The 19,803-nt window shown below is 46.6% G+C and overlaps 3 protein-coding genes across 3 annotated transcripts; 1 reads left to right on the top strand and 2 right to left on the bottom strand.

Moving 5' to 3' along the window:
• The first annotated feature begins 5,489 nt into the window (after positions 1–5,489).
• On the top strand, positions 5,490–9,421 carry LOC4332339 (ASC1-like protein 3). Its single transcript, NM_001417467.1, has 6 exons — positions 5,490–5,972; positions 6,795–7,003; positions 7,445–7,600; positions 8,101–8,286; positions 8,379–8,557; positions 8,924–9,421. Exons 1-6 carry the CDS (start codon positions 5,868–5,870, stop codon positions 8,941–8,943), a joined length of 855 nt encoding a protein of 284 aa, NP_001404396.1. The 5' UTR covers positions 5,490–5,867; the 3' UTR covers positions 8,944–9,421.
• A 1,362-nt stretch (positions 9,422–10,783) lies between these two features.
• LOC4332338 (uncharacterized TPR repeat-containing protein At1g05150) lies at positions 10,784–14,256 on the bottom strand. Its single transcript, NM_001417466.1, has one exon. The coding sequence runs from the start codon at positions 13,776–13,778 to the stop codon at positions 11,232–11,234; it is 2,547 nt and encodes an 848-aa protein (NP_001404395.1). The 5' UTR covers positions 13,779–14,256; the 3' UTR covers positions 10,784–11,231.
• Positions 14,257–16,579: 2,323 nt separating this feature from the next.
• On the bottom strand, positions 16,580–19,444 carry LOC4332337 (probable BOI-related E3 ubiquitin-protein ligase 3). Its single transcript, XM_015777577.3, has 4 exons — positions 19,322–19,444; positions 19,135–19,232; positions 18,722–19,020; positions 16,580–17,296 (listed from the first exon to the last, which is right to left on the bottom strand). Exons 1-4 carry the CDS (start codon positions 19,420–19,422, stop codon positions 16,766–16,768), a joined length of 1,029 nt encoding a protein of 342 aa, XP_015633063.1. The 5' UTR covers positions 19,423–19,444; the 3' UTR covers positions 16,580–16,765.
• Positions 19,445–19,803: the final 359 nt, after the last annotated feature.

The following is a 19,803-nucleotide window of genomic DNA, read 5'->3' as shown; positions in this document are numbered from 1 at the left end:
ATGCAAAAATCTAATACCTAATTACATATCACTTCCTGAGACTGCAGATGGGTACCATAGGTCAGGTGACTACATCTAATGAGCAAGGCTAAACATTATAGTTTTATGATAGATTGTGCAAAATACCAACAATTTTGTGAAATTTACTCATTCAGTAATGTTGACTAGCCCTTTGCTCTAGTTTAACCATTGGCATTAATACCGTTTAAACCCCTTTTTTTACAACAATGAACATGATTTATATGTTTATATTTATCGTGTAACAAACTAACTTTAATTATATATATTTATCGTGTAACAAACAAACTTTAATGATATGAAATATATTTTAATACTCATTAAGTTTTATTTATAAAATTGGAGTGATCAAAGTAAAACAAGGCAAAGTCAAATTTCCAACTGGGTTAAGTGTGACAACCCATTAGTAAAAAGACCGACACTAATGATAAACATCAGTGTTAATTCCAAACACAAACTAGCACTAATGTGATTTGGTCTTATTAGCGCCTGTGTGTGGATGGAACCAACACTGATATGCCTAGTCAAACCCATGAAATAGACCAAGGCCAAGATTGCAAATCCACCCAAGTTTCTATTGTCCCAACTCCTAACTCTGTCACATTTCATAAGAATTTTTCTTGTGGTGTTCTTGGGGAGACGTGTAATGTGGATGGGTATTCTTGGTTGATTGATGATAATCCTGTTAGTTTAGATCACCCACGGATGATAATTTTGTTTCCTATTCTTGAATCAAGTCAGTGTGTATGAATGTATCTGTGTGAATGCAAAAGGGTGATGGACTAAAATTTCATTATCTAATGTACATTTGTTTTTCCTTACAGGAAAAAGTACGAATTACCCTCCTCGAACTATCGCGGTCGTCCGAATTACCCCCCGAACCAAAAAACCGGACATTCTTATCACCCCCAACTATGCAAACCGAACGAATTACCCCCCTCGACCCAATCCGCAGTGGTTTTGGTCTACATAGCGTACATGTGGCATCCTCGTCTATCTCTCTCACGGATCGGCGGCGTCATGGCGACGGCCGAGCGGAGGCGGCTGCGGGCACGGCGCACGGGGGCGGGCGGCGGACGGCGGCGGCGCGGCGACGGCCGAGAGGAGGCGGCTGTGGGCGTGGCGCACGGGGGCGGGCGGCGGACGGCGGCGTCGCGGCGACGACCGAGAGGAGGCGGCTGTGGGCGTGGCGCACGGGGGCGGGCGGCGGACAGCGGCGTCGCGTCGACGACCGAAAGGAGGCGGTTGCGGACGCGGCGCACGGGGGCGGGCGGCGGGCGGCGCACGGGGGCGTCGCGGCGACGGCCGAGTGGAGGCAGCTGCGGACTGCGGCGGAGGCTGCGGGCGCGGCGCAAGGGGACAGGCGGCGGAGGCGACTGCGGCGGCGGTTGCCGGCGCTACTGGGTGAGCGGCGGCGGGCGCGACTGGATGAGCGGAGGCGGCGGCAGCGGCGGGCTCGGCGGTCGGTGACAGCGCTGATGGACGGCGGCGAGCACGCCGGCGAGAGGAGCAGGAAGGCGAAGGAGTACGGGGACGGCTGGACGACGCCGCCAACGCCGCCTCGCACCCCGCCGTGTCCGTGGTGCCCGTGGTGCGCGTGGAGCTAGAGCTGCTCCCGGTGGTGCGCGAGGGCGACGGCGCCCGCCGCTCGCAGTGGATTTCCGGCCGCCGGCCGCCAAACGTCGCCCGCCTCTCCACCACGCCTGCCGTGCCCCGCCGCGCCTAGCACCGGCCACATCTGAGACAGAGAGAGATTGAGAGGAAGAGGGGAAGAGAGAGAGAGAGATTGAGAGGAAAGTGGGGAAGAGAGAGAGGTGGGAGAGTATGACAGGTGGGTCCCACCATTTTTGTGTATTAAAAAATGCTGACTGGGATGCCACATGTACGCCACATAGACCAAACCACCGCGGATTGGGTCGGGGAGGGGGGTAATTCGTCCGGTTTGTATAGTTGGGGTTGGAGAATATCTGGTTTTATGGTTCATGGGGGTAATTTGGATGACCGCGATAGTTCGGGGGGGGGGTAATTCTTACTTTTTGACGCCACATAGACCAAACCACCGTGGATTGGGTCGGGGGGGTAATTCGTCCGGTTTGCATAGTTGGGGGTGGAGAATATCTGGTTTTATGGTTCATGGGGGTAATTCGGATGACCGCGATAGTTCGGGGAGTAATTCGTACTTTTTCCTTTATTATATATACTAGACAGTCACAACATTACTAGTTAAACATAAAAGGCAACACAAATGGCAAACATGAGTGTTGGCTCATATAAAAACCAACAATGATACAACCCTTTATAGACTTGGTGCCAGTTCCAAAACCACACTAAGGCTGTGTTCGGCATCCTTTCTTCCCAATCGAAACAGTATGCACGGAAAATGAAGCGATCCATTAGTGCATGATTAATTAAGTATTAGCTATTTTTCAAAACATGGATTAATTTGATTTTTTAAGCAACTTTCGTATAGAAACTTTTTTTTTGCAAAAAAAATGCACCGTTTAGCAGTTTAAAAAGTGTGCGCGTGGAAAACGAGGGAGAGGGGTGGTAACAAGGGGTGTCGAACACGGCCTAATGAACGTAATGAAGGTGCCCTATATTAATGAATATTACAAAATGAGAGTATTAACTCAATTTGCGACGGAAAATTGCTTGGAATGCAAAATAATTTTACATAACCAGTTCATTCAATTTATATGTTTGTAGCAGTGTCTAAACATGTTCAGTATAATGAAACTTGGGAGTATAGCTCTGTTTGATTCAGCTTAAGATTATTATAATCTGGATTATTAGGAGTAAGCTGAAATAAACAAATAGCTTATTACGATAGATTATTACAATCTATAAAGCCAGATTACTATAATATGGTAATCCACTCTAAGGCACTCTTTGTTTAGGCTTAGGCTTATTGGCCTAGACTTTTAAGTCAGCTTATTGGCTTATATGATTTATAAGCCAGTGGATTTAATGTCCTAAGTTTAGTGGTGGAGTCATATATCTATCTCATATAAGCCAAAAAAGCTTCTCCAATCTAGCTTTTGGCTTAATAGTGTTAGAGTGGCTTATAGCTTCAAAAAAGCCAAATGAAAAGGCTGCTTGTTTGTTTTGGCTTAGACTTTTCGACTTATAAGTTGGCTTATAAGCCTAAAAAAAGAGGGCCTAAATGTGCTTTTTTTAATTATTGGGTGGATAACAACTAGCAAACAGCTAATAATCCAGATAAACAAACAGCTAACAATTTATTTTATGTCGGCTTATTATAATTCAGTTTACAGTAATCTAGCTCAATAATCTAGATTATAATAATCTTAAGCTAAAATAAATGGGAACGTATCATGTGAAAACCAGGGAAGGTGTGCAAACTTGCAAACTCTCAATCAAGACCACATAATCACCATCTGATGGGTAGGGATAGAGGTAGGCTAATTTTGCACTTAAGCGCCCACCATTAGCCATACTAATCTTGCTTTTTTCAAATCACCCCCTCCCCCTAATCCCCAGCGCGCACGCCGCCTGTTCGTTTCTCCCGTCCCGTCCACGAGTTGCCCGTGAGTCGCTGCCGCCATCGTCCGCGTGTCACCCGTGAGTGGCTGCCGCCGTGGTACGCGAGTCGCCGCCGACCTGGCCCTCAAGTCACAGCCGCACGCTAGCGAGTCGGCATGGAGTCCTCGCCCGCGACGCCAGCGAGACGTTTTTCAATGTTTCTCAGTTTCAGTGCTGATCAGTGCTCGGAAAAAACAGCATGAATGTTTCAGTATTTTAGTGATTGTAAACACCTTGTAAAAATTCTAGTAGAAGCAACTGAGATACAATTTTTCAATGTTTCAGTGTTTCAATTTCACACACAATTGTTGAATCATTAAAACACACAAGTTCATTACATAGGAGGCACCATTGCTGAATCACTAAAAAATTAGCATGAATTTTCAATGATATGAGTCTTCTGGTACAAACAACTGAGATACAATTTTTCAATAAATTTTACACACAATGCTCCACACACAAGTTCATTACACAGGAGGCACAATTGCCATTGCAGAGCCTTTTGTTCAGGCATTACAGTCCCAGACGAGGACGCCTTTTGTTCAGGCACAATTGCCATTACTCAGTTTCTGATCCGGTACTGACTGAAGCAGTGGCAGGACTGCCCTTGGGTGCCTGCTGCACATGTGTGACAATAGCAAACCACTGACCATGAACCTTGAGGTACTCATCCTGCCACACATCGAGCCTGACCTGTAGGAAGTTGTCATGCTGCCTCTCACTGCTGATGGAGTCCTAGTAATTGCTGGCAGTGAAGCCCCTTCTCATTTTTTGCCGGTGATGCGCAGGTGCCGGTGAAGCGTTGCTGCCGATGATGCGCCACGCTGCTGCCCGTGGCTCCAATTCGTGCCCTACAGAACTGGACAGAGGTGCCACTGTCGAGGACATCCTGAACCGGACCACCACCGTCGAGGACATCTCCCTGGCGGCCGCCAGCAAGGCCACCTCCGACCACCACTGCGTGGCTGGCGAAGCCCAATGCGGGACTCATGAGACGGCGCGGCTGGATCTGAGACGGCGCAGCGGATCAGAGGCGGTGGCTGGATCGCGAGTCGTGGGGAGACGATACTGGCGTAGGGGCTCGGGTGTAAAAGTGATGGGAGGCGGATGGCGCAGGGGGTGTTTTGCAAAACAGACAGAGGGGCTGGCGGGCGGTTATTTGCAAATTTAGCCCACCTCTATCCCTAGCCATCGGATGCTCATCCTGTGGATGTGATTGAGAGTTTCCAAGGTTGCACAGGCTCCCTGGTTTCCACCTGATATGCTCCCAAAATAAATAGGGCCTAACTCAATTTGGCTAAGTCAGTCGCTTCCAAGTTCCAACGTAGTAATTTTACATGAATCAATTCAATTTCTATGTTTGAAGCAGTATCTGAACATGCTTTAAGCTTTGTAAGATTACTCAAATACAAGAAAGATTGGATAAACTAAGCTCAGTTAAAGTATTTTATTCTTTCTGTCGGATGACAGTTGGCAAATTCATTGATTTTATTTTTTTCTCTCCAATTAAGCAACCTACAGGAGACATCACGCTTTTGGTGTGCCGAGGTAGGATGCACCGTGAAGAAAAGGGAGTTCAAACTAACGTTAGTTAAAACCAAATGAATATCTGCCACGCCATTGACCAAAAGACAAAACAATCCTATAATCCTATCACCAAAATTATAAAATTCATGCCGGCTTTAGAACTTGTATATGATGTAATTTTGGGTTTGAAAGGAAATTGTGATCGGAACGTATACACATTTTTTTATGGGTTGAAAAAATTATTATACAAACACTACCAGTGCCAACATTCTTTGGATGTTGGGACTACTTGGAAGACCCTCCAATTAATTCGAACCATAAGTCCATAACTACAGATCGAGAGAGTTCCCATCTGAACCCCACGATTAAAAGAACCGAATCAGCCGAGACACGGAGACACCGAGAGAGATCCCAATATCACATATTCCACACGCGTACACAAACACAAGGGAGAGAGAGGAGAGGAACAGTAGCACGCACCCCCACCACCTCCATCTCTCTCCCTCTCCCTCGGCTCGATCTCCTCCTCCTCCATCGTGTCCAAACCAAAGCCAAACCCCGTCTCGTCTCGCCTCGCCTCGCCTCGCCCTGCGCGAGAGGTAGAAATAGGAAGGGAAACAGGAGCAGCGCGTGCCGCCTGGGCCTCCTCCCGCTCCCCCTCCCCAACCGCCGAACCCTTCACATTATCGGTGCGCGCGCGCGCGAGAGGGGGGGCGCCCTGCCGCGGGAGTTCGCCGTGGTGGTGCGGACGGCGAGGGGGCTCTGTTGGGTTGTCGGCGATGGCGATCCGGGGCCCGGAGGCGTCGTCTTTCTTCCCCCTCACGCTCGTCTTCTCCGTCGGCTTCTTCTGCGCCCGCTTCTTCCTCGACCGCCTCGTCTACAAGGTAAAACCGAATCAGCTCTCGGACCCCCTGCCAGATTCGTGCCGGGTTCCGCGAGATCTCTTTCTCCACTCGGTTTCCCCAATGCTCTCCCCCGGGGGGGTGACGCAAGGTGCTGGGTGGCAGCGGTGCTCGTCCATCTCGCTGGCACTGCGAGCCTTTATGGCCGTACTCGTACCCGATCAGTTTGATCCGGACAATTCGATGTATCGACGATGCGCATGTGAAGTGCTGTCTGTGCCCTGCTTTTTTTTTCCAAAATAGAAATGTCATTAATTGCATTATATTGGCTATGGCGGCTATTTATGATCAATGTGGTTGTCATTTGCTAGTACTCTACTTTAAAGACATGAGCTTGTCTGCCACCCTTGGTTCCTATGTCCTCTTATGGTGTTTTATGGTGGTTGAACTCTTATGGTGTCTTATGGTGGTTGAAGTACTCTCTCACAATCTTTCGGATCAAGGGAGTTGATACTCACATTAGGCTTGTACATTAATTTTTACCTTCAATTTTGGATCCAAGTGTAAATTCCATATGTCCATATGTTGTTTGGCTACCTATTGGCTTCTCTTTTGTTTGAACTTCGGAAAAGCCTTATAACATGTTTTAGCTAAAAATATGTACAGTTGCAAATAAAGTGGTAGCTATATAGCTAAGCCCTTAGATAACCACAGCTTTGGTTCCTGTATGTTTTTTATTTCATTTCTGTCCACAATTTTCCGAATTGCCTGTATAAAATTATGCTTTTGAAATTTCAGAATAACTATCAGTTGCACTTGAGAATTTACGCCTTACATATAGTCCCTATGTATGTTTCATTTCAGCCACTGGCAGCTTACTGTTTCAGTAGCAAGGCTTCTAAGCTGATGAATGATGAGGTCAGGCAAGCAAAGATTGTCAAGTTCTCTGAGTCGATTTGGAAGCTGACATACTATGGTTCTGTTCAAGCATGGGTCCTCTTGATAATAAAGCAGGAACCCTGGTCGTTAGATACAATGCAATACTTCGAGGGCTGGCCAAATCAATACATGACGTGAGTGTAAACTACTCTTACGTACGTTCTGCATATCTATGAGCATACCTGTATGGCATGCGCTCTATGCCTGATACATTGCTAGTATACTGCAGAAGGAAGGTAGCTAGGGAAAAAAACATAAAACTGTTGTTGTCAGCACCCTTTAGTTTTGCTCTTTCTGTTTTATACATGAAACTCATATTCCGAGCCATTTTAATTACTTATAATCATGCACTTGTAGTAATACCAAACCCCTGTTTTCATCGCTATGCTGACCAAAATGTCCCAGGATTAGAGTTCTCATAAACCTGTTATTTGGGGTTACTCCCTCCATCACAAAATAAGCCAACCTCGTATTAGGATGTGACACATCCCAGTACGAGGTTGGTTTATTTGGGACGGAGGGAGTAAGTGATTTACCTCCATTTTCCTTATATATATGCTGTCCTTTTCTTGCAGGTCCTCATTGATGCTTTTCTACATGTGCCAGTGTGGATTTTATATCTACAGCATTTTTGCTCTCGTTGCCTGGGAGACCCGCAGAAAAGATTTTGCTGTGATGATGTCTCATCATGTTGTAACATCTATTCTGATCGGATATGCATATCTGACTGGGTAATTTCTTTCAAGCCCCTTTGATGATATATTTGCTAGTTTTGCACTTCAACTACTTCCTTCTCTTATGTTCGGATGTAAACTGGACTACAGCGATTATCCAAATCTTTCTGTGACTGAGTTAAGTCCTAGTGGTTCGAAAAACAGTAAAAAATTATCTCTGAAAAAAACACATAGACATAAAAGCAATCTAGTAGTTTGATTCCTTGGATAAATTGAAGAACAGTAAGATTATCTGAAAACACATAGATATAAAAACGAAATTTGTAGTGTTGACATATCAGCTACCCTTCTTGCTTGCAGCATAGCTATGTCATCTAACAATACATAGATGTTTTGAAACCACTTTGCTTTATTAGACATGTTCTTTTTTAGTCCTGTTCACCATGTTTCTGTTGATTCTGAGCTATTAAGCAACATATTTATTACCTTTTGCACTATAAAACATAAGGGCAGTATAAGCATGGCTCTAAGACAATTAAATCCTTTTTATATTGTAGATTTTTTCGGATTGGGACAATTATTCTGGCTTTGCATGATGCGAGTGATGTGTTTCTTGAGACCGCCAAACTGTGCAAATACACAGAAAAGGAGCTCGGGGCTAGCTTGTTTTTTGGCCTTTTTGCTCTCTCCTGGCTTCTGTTACGACTGATTTACTTCCCATTTTGGATAATCAAAACATCAAGGTCTGTTTGTACTTCTCGACATAATATCTTCTGTTCCTTTTACCAACTAAGGTTCAAACTTACAGTTTTGTGTCTTTTCTTGCAATGTGCAGCTATCAGTCCATCATATCTTTGAGGAAGCTGGAGAAATTCCCAACAACATTGTATTACATTTTCAACACAATGCTCCTCACTTTACTTGTGTTCCATATTTACTGGTGGAAACTCATATGCTTAATGATAATGAAACAATTGAACAATAAAGGACAGGTTGGAGAGGATGTTCGATCAGGTAAGAAAACCTTTGGTTTAATCACTCGTTGGTGATCTATATTCGTTATTTTATGTTTTACCTTTTTTCATCCATAAATAAAAAATAAGAGAATCTGCCTCAATAGGGGAGATCCCAATGGCTTACATATTGAAATAATAAACACTGGCCTTCAATTTTTTCACATGAGCATGGGCAATATGTGATAAACAAATCACATGTTGATTAGATCACCCTGTGGCAAGTCGTTGTGGTGCAAATGTTAGGAGCTCCCTTCCGTTACAAGAACATACAAAATCGAACATTCATTGAACCAGGAATTCTAATAGCTAAGGTTTTTCTTACTGCATCTTATCACTAAAATTATCGGATGCTATCATAATGCAGATTCTGAGGATGAAGAGTGATGGAGCGATTCTTTGACAACTGTGATGTGTGCCATTTCATTGCTGATACTTTTCTGTGCCTGCTTTTGGTACTAAATTGTTTTGGTCTTGGCAAGCTTGGAGCATAGATAAGAAAGATTTGCCTCTGTATATTGCCCTGTGGTATCAGAAATGGCTAGACCAAGAACAGAGCAGGTTCTATACATAACGGGTATAGCTAGCAACTTACTTGAAGATCCCTTCATAATTTTTGGTCCGTCTTTCTTTGTTATTAGAAAAAGGCATGAGAGGTCGTTTTCTGTAGCTTCTCCCAATGCTTACAGACCCCTCTGTACAATGTTTTTGTATACTTTGACTGTGAGTAGGTTTAGTTCTAATTCATGGGAATAAATTGATTTTTTCTACCAGGAGTAATTCTGGCTAGCATCTCAATGATGTCATGTGGTGTGAAGAGTTTCATGCAGCTGCAAACATTTTCTTTGGACAGCATTGGGTTTTCTCAATTTTGGGTTTGGATGTGTGCTAAATTATTACAGGTCCAATCTTTTGGAAGTCTTACAACTGTAAAAGTCAAACTGTTGAGCAAGCTCATTGTGCCACATCCCCTTTAAAAATGCTGTCATCAAATCGAACTCAATATGTCAATCTCCTGATGTCTAAAGCGCATGCATATTTTCCTGAATCCTGAAGACTGCCAACTGCCGTATGCATCATTTCATGAACACTTCCAACCGCTGGCCGATACATCATTAAGCTATCGTGTTCACGCGGTTGCAATCCCTCGAGCTGAGATTGCCTACAGCGAAGAACAAACACCTCAGACCTACCCCTCCATCCAAAAAAAAAACCTAATCTTACTTATCAACATGAACATATGTATGTCCAGTTTATTGCTAACCTAATCTTACTTATCAACTCTGAACAACCCGAGAAGGGTTGGACGCGCCATACCCGAGATGCGATGCGCGCCCATGCCAAAGACGTTGTGAGCGCTCACACGAACGAACCCCGTGTGAGCGCTGCCGCGCGTGGCTCGCAAAATCGCGGATTGCCGCCCGGTCGCACTGTTGCTGCTATCTGGGCACGATGCGCTGCCAGCCTGCCACACACCGGTGCTACCACCCATCGCAGCCAACCAAACACGGCGTGACGCCTGGCTCGCTGCAATCGTCTCCGCAGCCCGCGCTGCCCACGTGACGCTGTGCCACGGAGCTTCTGCTTTTCCAGTTGGCCGCGGGGGAACAAGGCAGAAAAAGGGACCGATCTGTGAAAGCAAGGAGGGAAGACAGTGTAAAGGTAGGAGAAGTCACTGCTGGGTTGGACCTCATGCGGTTTGACGGGGGAGACCTACTTGGACAGCATGGGGTACCAGCGCAACAGGGCACTTTCTGACGAGAAGGAAAGCATGCGAGGAGCAAGAATCTCTATTAAACAACTGCTTTGACAGCGAAGATCGATATCACACTTGAGAGGGTTGCGGCAAGAGCTGGGATGCTTGAAGGCGACAAATTGAATTGAGACGCATGTGACATGGACTTGATTATTATTCAGCATTCAGCGGTACGGAGTGGAAGCACAAGAATGCAGAAACAATAACCTGAAGAGCAGTCAAATGGAGTCAGAAAAACACCTCCATAGTTCAACCTACCAGGAAAAAGGAACAGGGGCGGTATGGCATGATAAATATTCGAATGCATATGCGTACCCAGATAATCCAGCCTGTCCTCCCTTCGTCTGATCTGTCTCAGCTTGATCAATATATGAGCCGTATAAGATAGGGTGTAGTATTCGGCAACAGCCATCAGAAAAGAATCAATGAGCTCAAGTGGTGCCATGCAAGCGATCCGGAATGAAATGATGAAGAGTGGCCAGCATGATGACTGCCTTAGAAAATAATCTTTGTTAGACCAACTTACAAAGAAGTTTAAAACTGAATGTACATAGTGATTTTACCATCTATTCCTGCAACCCAAGCTATAAATCATACAAGTGTGATTAAAGAAAAAAATAGCCCAAAATTGTTTGGTTCAAATAAAACCTCATGGATATCAGCAAGGATCTCTATTAAACAAGAGCATTGGGGATTGTAACAACAGTGTGTTTGGAATTCACATGTTCTCACTCCCATACACTTGGACGAACAATAGCTAATTGATTAGGATTTTCAAGTAGTTGGAACACATTCAGAAAACTCCGAACAGAACAGCACCTTAGTTTACAAGAGGGCAGGAGACTATCTAGAGATCTTTGCACCTAGAAAGGGGATACACAGATTCATGCTCGAGCAATCGACACCAAAGATCGAATGATCAAGTATCAGCTTCGAGCTTCTTAGAATGTAAATTAAAGCACATGCACTTATCGATAAGAGCCTCAGACTCGTTACCATATTCTTTGAACCTGTACTCATCCAACTTGAATGCTGATGGAACCTTCCCTTCACTGTAGCATCGATTGCACAAGCTAAAGGAGTGCTTTGTCTCCTTGAATCGGGAACCAATGATAGGATATCGGCAAATTGAGCAGGTGTGGCGGCCGTGACGAATGTGATCGCTGTCCTCAAGCTTCACCAATGTGCTTAGGATTCCAAATCCCCAATCGGGATCATTGAACATTTCGAGGAACTCCGTGTATGATACCATAGTGGGGTCAGACTCCCCATGCATTTCAAGCATGTCGCTAGCCCCATGGGTGGGTATATAAACAGCACGAAGAAGTTTGATGTAGGACAGTGCATCGCTCCTCCTAATCTGACCCCTGCTTCCTTCACTTGCCGGACGCCAAAGAAGTGCATCAAAGACAACCCGCTTGCGCTTATCCACAGGACCAGAACAAATTGGGGCGATAATAGCAAAGAACATCCCAAGGTCAACACGGCCAGAACCAGAGGCATCAAGGACGGAGAGGATTCTTTCGTTAATCGCCTTCACAGAACCCTGAAAGGTATCTGGCTTGAGGAAAGATAGGAGCCTGTGGAGAATAACCTCGAGAGCTGCTTTCCGTATTGACTTCTCTGGGTTGCCAGCGCCTGAGTAGGATATGGGGACATCAGTCTCGTTCATCTCTTTCCTCAGAAGCTCCGCGTCACAGCGGCCAAGCTTTGTCGTTTTCTCAAAGGCTCTTATATCAAGGGCATTAGCAAGGTCCTGCCGCAAGGTAGTCTTTCTTCCAACCCTCTTGAACTTGGATGGCTCCACTACAACGAAGGCCTCCTCTCCTTGACTATCATCTTTTCCTTTGGGAGGCTTTGGTTTCTTCTTCTGCAGTGTCTTCAGATGAGATATGGCATCATACACCTCTACCCTTTGTGTCATCTTAAATGCCTCCTTGAGTGCCTTCTTGGCCTCCTCAGACTCCCCCTGGCCAAGCAAAGCAACAGCCTTGTTTAGCTGAGCACGCCAATGGTTCGGTCGGATGCTCAACACACGAGTATACATCTCCGCAGCCCGCACAAAGCGCCCTGCATCCATATTCAATCCACCAAGATTGTACAAGGCATCAACATGCCCAGGTTTGAGATCAATTGCCTTCTGAAACTCCTGAACCGCACGGTCATCATCCCCGATCGCATGCAGGGCTGACCCAAGATCACAGTGTGCATCAGCATAGTCTGGCTTCAAGAAGATGGCCTCCTCTAGTGCCTTCTCGGCTGCACGGTACTCACCAACACCAAAGAGCGCGCTACCGAGGAGCTTCAGCGCCCGGGCATGAGAAGGACACAGTATGGCAGCCTCTCGGTAGTGCTCACAGGCACCGAGCACCATCCCCTCAGCCTCCATGGCAATGCCAAGGTTGACATGGATCTGTGGGAGGATGTCCGCAGACTGGGAGCCACCTGCCTCCGCTGCCTCAAGCGCCAGGAGATACTCTTCCTTGGCCTCCGAGTGGCGGCCAAGGGCGTAGAGGCAGTTCCCCGCGCGGAAGTGGGGGCGCACGTCAGTGGGCTGCAGCTCGCAGGCGCGGCGGAAGCTGCTAAGCGCGTCCCGGAAGAGGCGGTGCTCGGAGAGCGCCCTGCCGATGACCATGTGATTGTCGAAGGCCTCCTCCCGTGAGCGGGAGGCGTCCGCGCGCGTGCGGAGCACGGCGAGCTCCTTGACGAAGGTGAGGTAGTCGCGGCTCGTCTCGTCCCATGGCGCGGCGGTCGAAGCCGAATCCGCTTGGCCGGAGATCTCCCTTGACCACCCGGCCTCGGAGAAGGAGTCGAAATTGTTGTTCCCCGCGCCGCCGCTGCCGTTGATCGTGTCGATGGAGGATGTTCTCCGCAGCTGCTTGGAGCGGAGGCGCTTCACTAGTATCTCCAGGTCGTCGAGGAGCGCCCAGGAGGAGTCGAACGCAATCCCGTGGCTGGGCGACGTCGCCCACGCCGGCGCGGCCGCCGCGGCGCGTGAGCTGGACGAGGGCGCCCCACCGGCTGCTCCAAGCGGCTTGATGTGGTCGTCCAGGAGCGACGCGGCGGCGGCGGCGCCGGAGGGCGGGGACGAGGCGGCGGCCGGGTCCCCCGCGGCGATCTCCGGGGAGGACTCCCCGGACTCGAGCGGGGGAAGGGACAGCGCGAGGAAGTCGCGGTCGACGTCCCCGGCGCCGTCGTCGTAGGTGCGTAGCAGCCCCGGCAGGGAGAGGCCCCGCCCCCCGGGGAGTATGAACTCGGCGTAGGTGCGGAACACCTCGTCGAGGATGGCGGAGATCTGGTCCTCGCTGAACTTCACCCGCGGGTTGACGGCGACGACGAGCGCCGCCATCTCGTCGCGGTCCAGCCCCCCGTCCCCGTTGGCATCGAACCGCTCGAAGATCCTCCCCACCTTCTCCGCCCGCGCCCCCCGCCCGGCCGACGCCGCCGCCGACGCGGACAGCGCCATCCAACCGCCGCCGCTGCCCCCCCGCACGGGGAAACGCTGCCGATTTACGGCGAAATCCGGCACGCGGGCGGGCGGGCGGGGCACGGGCACGGGCACGCACGGGGTTGGGGGATTTTGAGGGGGGGCTCGAGCCGCGGACGGGTGGGACCAGGGTGGCTTGGTGGAAGAAGAGGAGAGAGGAGCGGCGGCCCGGCGGTTGTGGGCTATGTAGAGGAGACGATCGTTATGATGACGATGATGGTGGTGGATTGCTGCTTTGGGTGGCGGCGTGTGGGCTGTGGGAGGGAGGGGGATCGGTTCATCGGCTTAGCTGGCTGGCACGGCCGCGCCGACCGCTCGCGTCTCGCTGCGCAATCTCACGTGGATATCTCGCGATTTCGAGCCACATACGCGCGCGCGCACGGTCGCTCTCGCTCTTGGGCTCTCGCACGGTCGGACACCGTGGTGGCGCTGTGGGAGACTGTGGAGTGGACTGGTGGTGGGTGCTTGCTGGTAGGGGGAGAGGAGGAGCTAGCGAGGCAGCGAGGAGGGGAGGAGCATTCATCGTGGCGAGCGAGTTGGTGCGTTACGCTGGCTGGCGTGGTCCGGCAGCATCGTTGGGAGTTGGGGACCGTTAATTTGGATTTGGGAGGCGTCAACACCGCTGGACAAAGGTGGGTTGGGAGGGAGTACGCCGTACCACAAGGAATGTTTTCTCTGTTATTATCTAAAATCAAAATGAGACATTGGTTTTTTTAAGTATAGTAGTTATTAGAGCTTGACAGCTATGAGATTCATTTATTTAAATATTTTGTAGCGTTGAAGTTCTGTTTAATAATTGATATGTTGAAGCTTCCTTTTTGCAAGGGGCTACTGGCCACGGCTTTGTATATGACCCCGGAAGGCACTGTCAGCTGGATATGATATATCTGTAGCCAGAACAGGTCTGCCGTTTCCTCACCAATGGAGTCCCCATCAAGCCATGAAATAATAGAAACAACAGACACCCAGCGAGAGCAATCGATTTGCTGGGCTTGAAAGATACTTCTTGAGGGGGCTTTTTGCTAACCACCAGGTCATAATGTCCGTAATCCGGCCGGAGATTACCGAAGATAGCAGGTGATTAGATGTAAAGTGCGGATCCAATGTTTGCTATGCGTGTACGGCAACTAAATTTGAAATGTATGTGGAATGCATTTGTAAGCTTGGGTTGCATCGTTGTACTTTCATGCCACTCCACCTAAAAAGAACACAAGTTTAAAGCTGCTCAGGTTATACCAGAACTCCCAAAGAACCACTGAAAATGATATAACCGAGGCTGCTTTACATTTCACGCAACTTTGTTTGAAATGTTTATGGTTTACAAAAGCACATATCCCGACTATTTAGTATACATTTTGATAAATTGCAAGACCTCCCTGGGTGAAAAATGTAGACCTTTATGTCCATGACTCCATGTGGAGAGCAAAGGGCAACTGTCCTCTGCAGGGGCCAAATTCTCACCCTAAAAAATGCAAGTAGGAGTATTTCTCAAGCAATACAGCTTGATATGACTCGATGTGTTAATATTATCATGGTACTCCTCCAAGTTCTGCATTAATCACTCTCAAGCGTACTGTCAACAAGAACAGTTCCACCATAGAAAATAAACCTACTTGATTTACATTTTATTGTTGGATTTATAGCAAGAGTAAGCCAATTATAGGGAATTATAAGAGCAGGTAAAATAGCATGCTATAAGCCAACTATAAACATATTTTAAAGACACAAAGGAAGAGAGAGAAAAGCAGCGAGCTACAGATCTGTAGCCAGCTGCATTACGGACTCCAAAACGTAATGTGCGTATGATAGGTGGGACCAGATATTAATAGTATAGTAAGCAACTATTATATAAATTGGCTATATATATGATTTGGAGCTAGTAGTGGGCTATACTATTAAACTTGCTTTAAGCATAGAGAACATATGAAACTTCAACCTTACTCTAGGCGAATAAGCACGTTCTTTTATGCTCATTTACCGGACTATTGGGTGAATTATTTACTCCCACGTTTAAAACAAAAAACATTTTTTTTTCAAAAAACTTTATTCTGAATTGTTGGTAAATGCTAATGTATTGCTAAGACAACTTATTCTAAGTTATTTGTTACTACCTCCATCCCAAAATGTTTGACGCCGTTGACTTTTTTAAAAATGTTTGACCGTTCATTTTATTCAAAAAATTTAAGTAATTGTTAATTCTTTTTCTATCATTTGATTTATTGTTAAATATACTTTTATGTATACATATAGTTTTACACATATCACAAAAGTTTTTGAATAAAACGAACGGTCAAATATGTTTAAAAAAGTCAACGGTGTCAAACATTTAGAGAATGAGGGAGTAATTAGGTTCATAATATATACTCCCTCCGTCCCAAAAGAAGTGCAATTTTAGTACTATTCATGTTCAACGTTTGATCGTTCGTTTTATTTGAAAAAAAATTATGATTAGTATTTTTATTATTATTAGATGATAAAATATGAATAGTACTTTATGTGTGACTAATTTTTTTAATATTTTTCATAATTTTTTCAAATAAGACGGATGGTCAAAGCGCTAAACACAGATATTTATATAGCTGTACTTATTTTGGGACGGGACGGAGGTACTACTTAATTTCCCCTGTATAATCAGATAGCAAATCCATCAACTTTCATCCACGAATAATCCATTTATAACACTGCCTAAGGACGCGACCTCGCCCCTTTCGCTAATCAAACCGTACGCGCCAATTTGACGGATGGAAAAAAAAATACTAGCACTAATAAAAGGAGTAGCATAATCGAAAGTCCAAAGCTTGCACTTCTAAAGTAACATTTGCAGCAGTACATCCACCATAAATGGTGGTCTTTTCGATCCAGTGGCATCTCATGTTGGTCCATACTAGTGGTACAGTTTAACAATAGACTGTTGTATAAACACAGCAGTATCTGGGACGATACTCGAGTAATACATAAATTCTATTCTACATATATATCTCCATGCCAAGTATTTTCGAAGACTGGCATAGCGGGCAGAAGCTCAGCTTGCTTTCGCACTCCTTGCAAAGGCAAAGATGCCGACAAGGCAACAATAGCATGCAAGCCTCGCTTGACTTGCAGACTCTACATGCGGTCAAATCTTTGGAGTGTCTGTTCTCCTTCGGCATTAGTTGCAAATTGGCGGCACCACCATTGCAACAGGATGCCGTGTCATCCACCTCGCTATCACCACAACCTTCTTTGAAATCCTTGCTTTGATGGGCACATACCTGTTCCAAGTTGTACTTCAGTGCGTTTATCATGCTCTCATTGTACTTGGCCCTTTGCTGCCACGCACCAACTTCCACTGCCAACTGTTTAATCTGGTCCTCAAGTTCAGAGTTCCTTTTGTTAATGTTCTCCACTTCTGCCTCTTTATCCCGTATTTTTCTAAGTATCTTATCCTCAACAGAGGCCAGCGCCTCAAATTGCTTTGCCTGAACTTTCTCCAATATGGACTGCCTAAGCCGCTCACTCTGCCAATTTGACAAATTTAGTTAGCACACCAAAATATTGTGAAATATTAAACATAAGTTACATCACTAATTGTAACTGTATTTAAACAAACCATCCATCCAATGCATAGTCCTATTTGGGAACATACTGCCAAGTGTATCTTTTTCTTATCACAGTTCACTAACTCCTTTGCTTCTTCTGATTTCTTTTGAGGAATAAGGATGGGGGTTCATATCACCAGCACCATTTACGTGGAATAAAAGAATGTAGACAGATATCATATAATCCGGAAGTCAATAGTAACTTATATCAAGTCGTCACCAAAAAGAAGGCTGACAGCTCAGCTGAAGCACATGATCAAAGTTCTCCCTTTTTGCTTTATATATAATATTGCCCATGCCCTTTTTCCCTTTCTCCCCACTTTGATTATTAAAACATGTTAAGCCAGATATACATTCCTGGTGCCTAGAAATTAGCTGAATTCACTAGCTTACCGTAAATGTATGTGGCATGGGCTAAGAAACCCAACGTACATTAAATAATACTGTTTAGTGTCCAAAGGTTAAATGAATGATCCGACCAACATTGAAGATCAGGTCCATTTTGCAGGTAAAGCAATTGTTTAAAAGTTCAATTGATGGAAGCAAATCAAGAATAGACAACTGAAATTTATCCAATCAACAGAAGACAAAAGGAACTAAGAACACAGGTGGTACACGGATAGAACCTTCTGGTTAATTATTTCATCAACTGAAAATGCATTGCAGTTTTGTCTTTAAGCAACAGTGCCTACAATAATGTAGCAGGCAGATCACATTAACTAAGACAAAGGATACCAGAAATTCTATCTTTTCGTTCCATTTTGTCTAACACCGTGGCTTATCAGGATTCAGGAGTCACATAGCAGTCCCATGTGTATACTGATGGGTTAGCTGTACCACCAAGTATAATATGTAACACTTGAGGGTTCAAAGACAGTAACTTCAGGATGATCATTTTGGTTAAAGAAAGGGTTTTAGTCCAATAGAGTTGCTAGGCCTGCATAGGCCCATCTAGAGTGGTATCTGGGTTGTAAACCAAACATAGCCTAATGTTCACCTTTTTGTTAAAATTTACATGGTTTTCTTCAGGTGGAGTACTGAAGGAATTCCTTGAAAAAAGATGGTCTGCTCATGTAGAGATACGCTCATAACGATCAGCATGGTGTCAATAGCAATTAGCAAAGGCGGAAACCTCTAACATTAGCAAAGAAAAGAAACTATCTGTGTGTGCCCTTCACCTGCAAAAACTATATGGCCTGAAACAGTGACGCTTCACTAGTTTTCCCTAACAAAATGATCATGAATACCTCATACAAGTAACACATGCTGGTAAAGTAATAACATCATTAGTTCATTTTTCGTATTAGCTAATCCCACAACGAAAAAGGTTTACGAGTGCCTGACCTGGGCCTTGATGAAGCGGTCCATATCTGCATCGAGCCGCTGAACCTCGCGAGAGATGTCATCATCCAACATCGGGAGCAGGAGCAACGGCGAATCGCCGGAGGAGTTCCCAGCCCCAGCGCCGCTGCCACCGCCATGGCGTCTGTCCTCCAGAGAGAGCGCCAGCCCAGTGGACACCGCGGAGCCCGTCTGCAGGAAATCGATGGACGACATCTGGGAGTTCTCTCCTAGCAGCTCCTGCTCCCTAGGCTGCCTCCACCCTAGCCCCGCCGCGGCCGTAAGCCCCATCGCGTCCACCACTACACAGTACGGGGCAAAAGCCCTATGCTATCAGCGCCAATCGAAGCGGAATTTCAACCAGGCGAAGAGGACGAGGGTTCTTCGCGGTGGGTGGGGAGAAAATGGAAACTCACGTGGTGGCTGCGCGGGCTGGTCCTGGAAGGCCGGCGGCGGGTTGAAGAAGGGAAGAGGCGCCGGGATCTGCCCATCTACCGGCACCGGCAGCGCGTTCCTGCCATGAAGCGCGGAATCCGGCGGGGAATTTTTAGCGCGAAAATTCGTACGCACGAACGCGCAGAGAATGGAATTGAGATCGCGTACCTGAAGGAAGGGGGCACCGGTTGCTGCTGCTGCTGCGGCGGCGGCGGCGGCGGAGCCTGAGGATGCGGCTGCTGGAGGTGGTGATGGGAGAAGAACGCCATGGCCGAGGACGGGGAGGAAGTCGGGGGAAGGAGGGAGAGAGGGGAAAGGGAAGGTAGAGGGAAGAGAGGAGAGAGAAGGCGAGACGGGGTCTACAGTTACGAACATTTTGGCTCATCGAGAGTTGTTTAAGCGGCTAACATGTGGGGTCACGGTCCGTGGAGCCCACATGTCAGTCACGTATTTGTTAGCTCTCTCATGTTCTGCATGCTTTTGGAATTTTGGGCTGAAATATTCCGTGAGAGCCCCTAAACATTGCCAGTATGTTCAGTTCATGGACAAGTTCTTTTTTGGGAGAAATGTTCCGTAATGGCCCCTTAACTTTGCTGGATATGTTCAGCCTCATAAGTTTGTTGATAGTATGTTCTTGGTCGTTGGACGTA

This window comes from Oryza sativa, chromosome 3, assembly GCF_034140825.1.
Source record: "Oryza sativa Japonica Group chromosome 3, ASM3414082v1".
In the NCBI taxonomy this organism is placed as follows: Eukaryota; Viridiplantae; Streptophyta; class Magnoliopsida; order Poales; family Poaceae; genus Oryza; species Oryza sativa.
The sequence above is the reverse complement of the archived record's forward strand: the minus strand, read 5'-3'. Positions and strand labels throughout refer to the sequence as shown.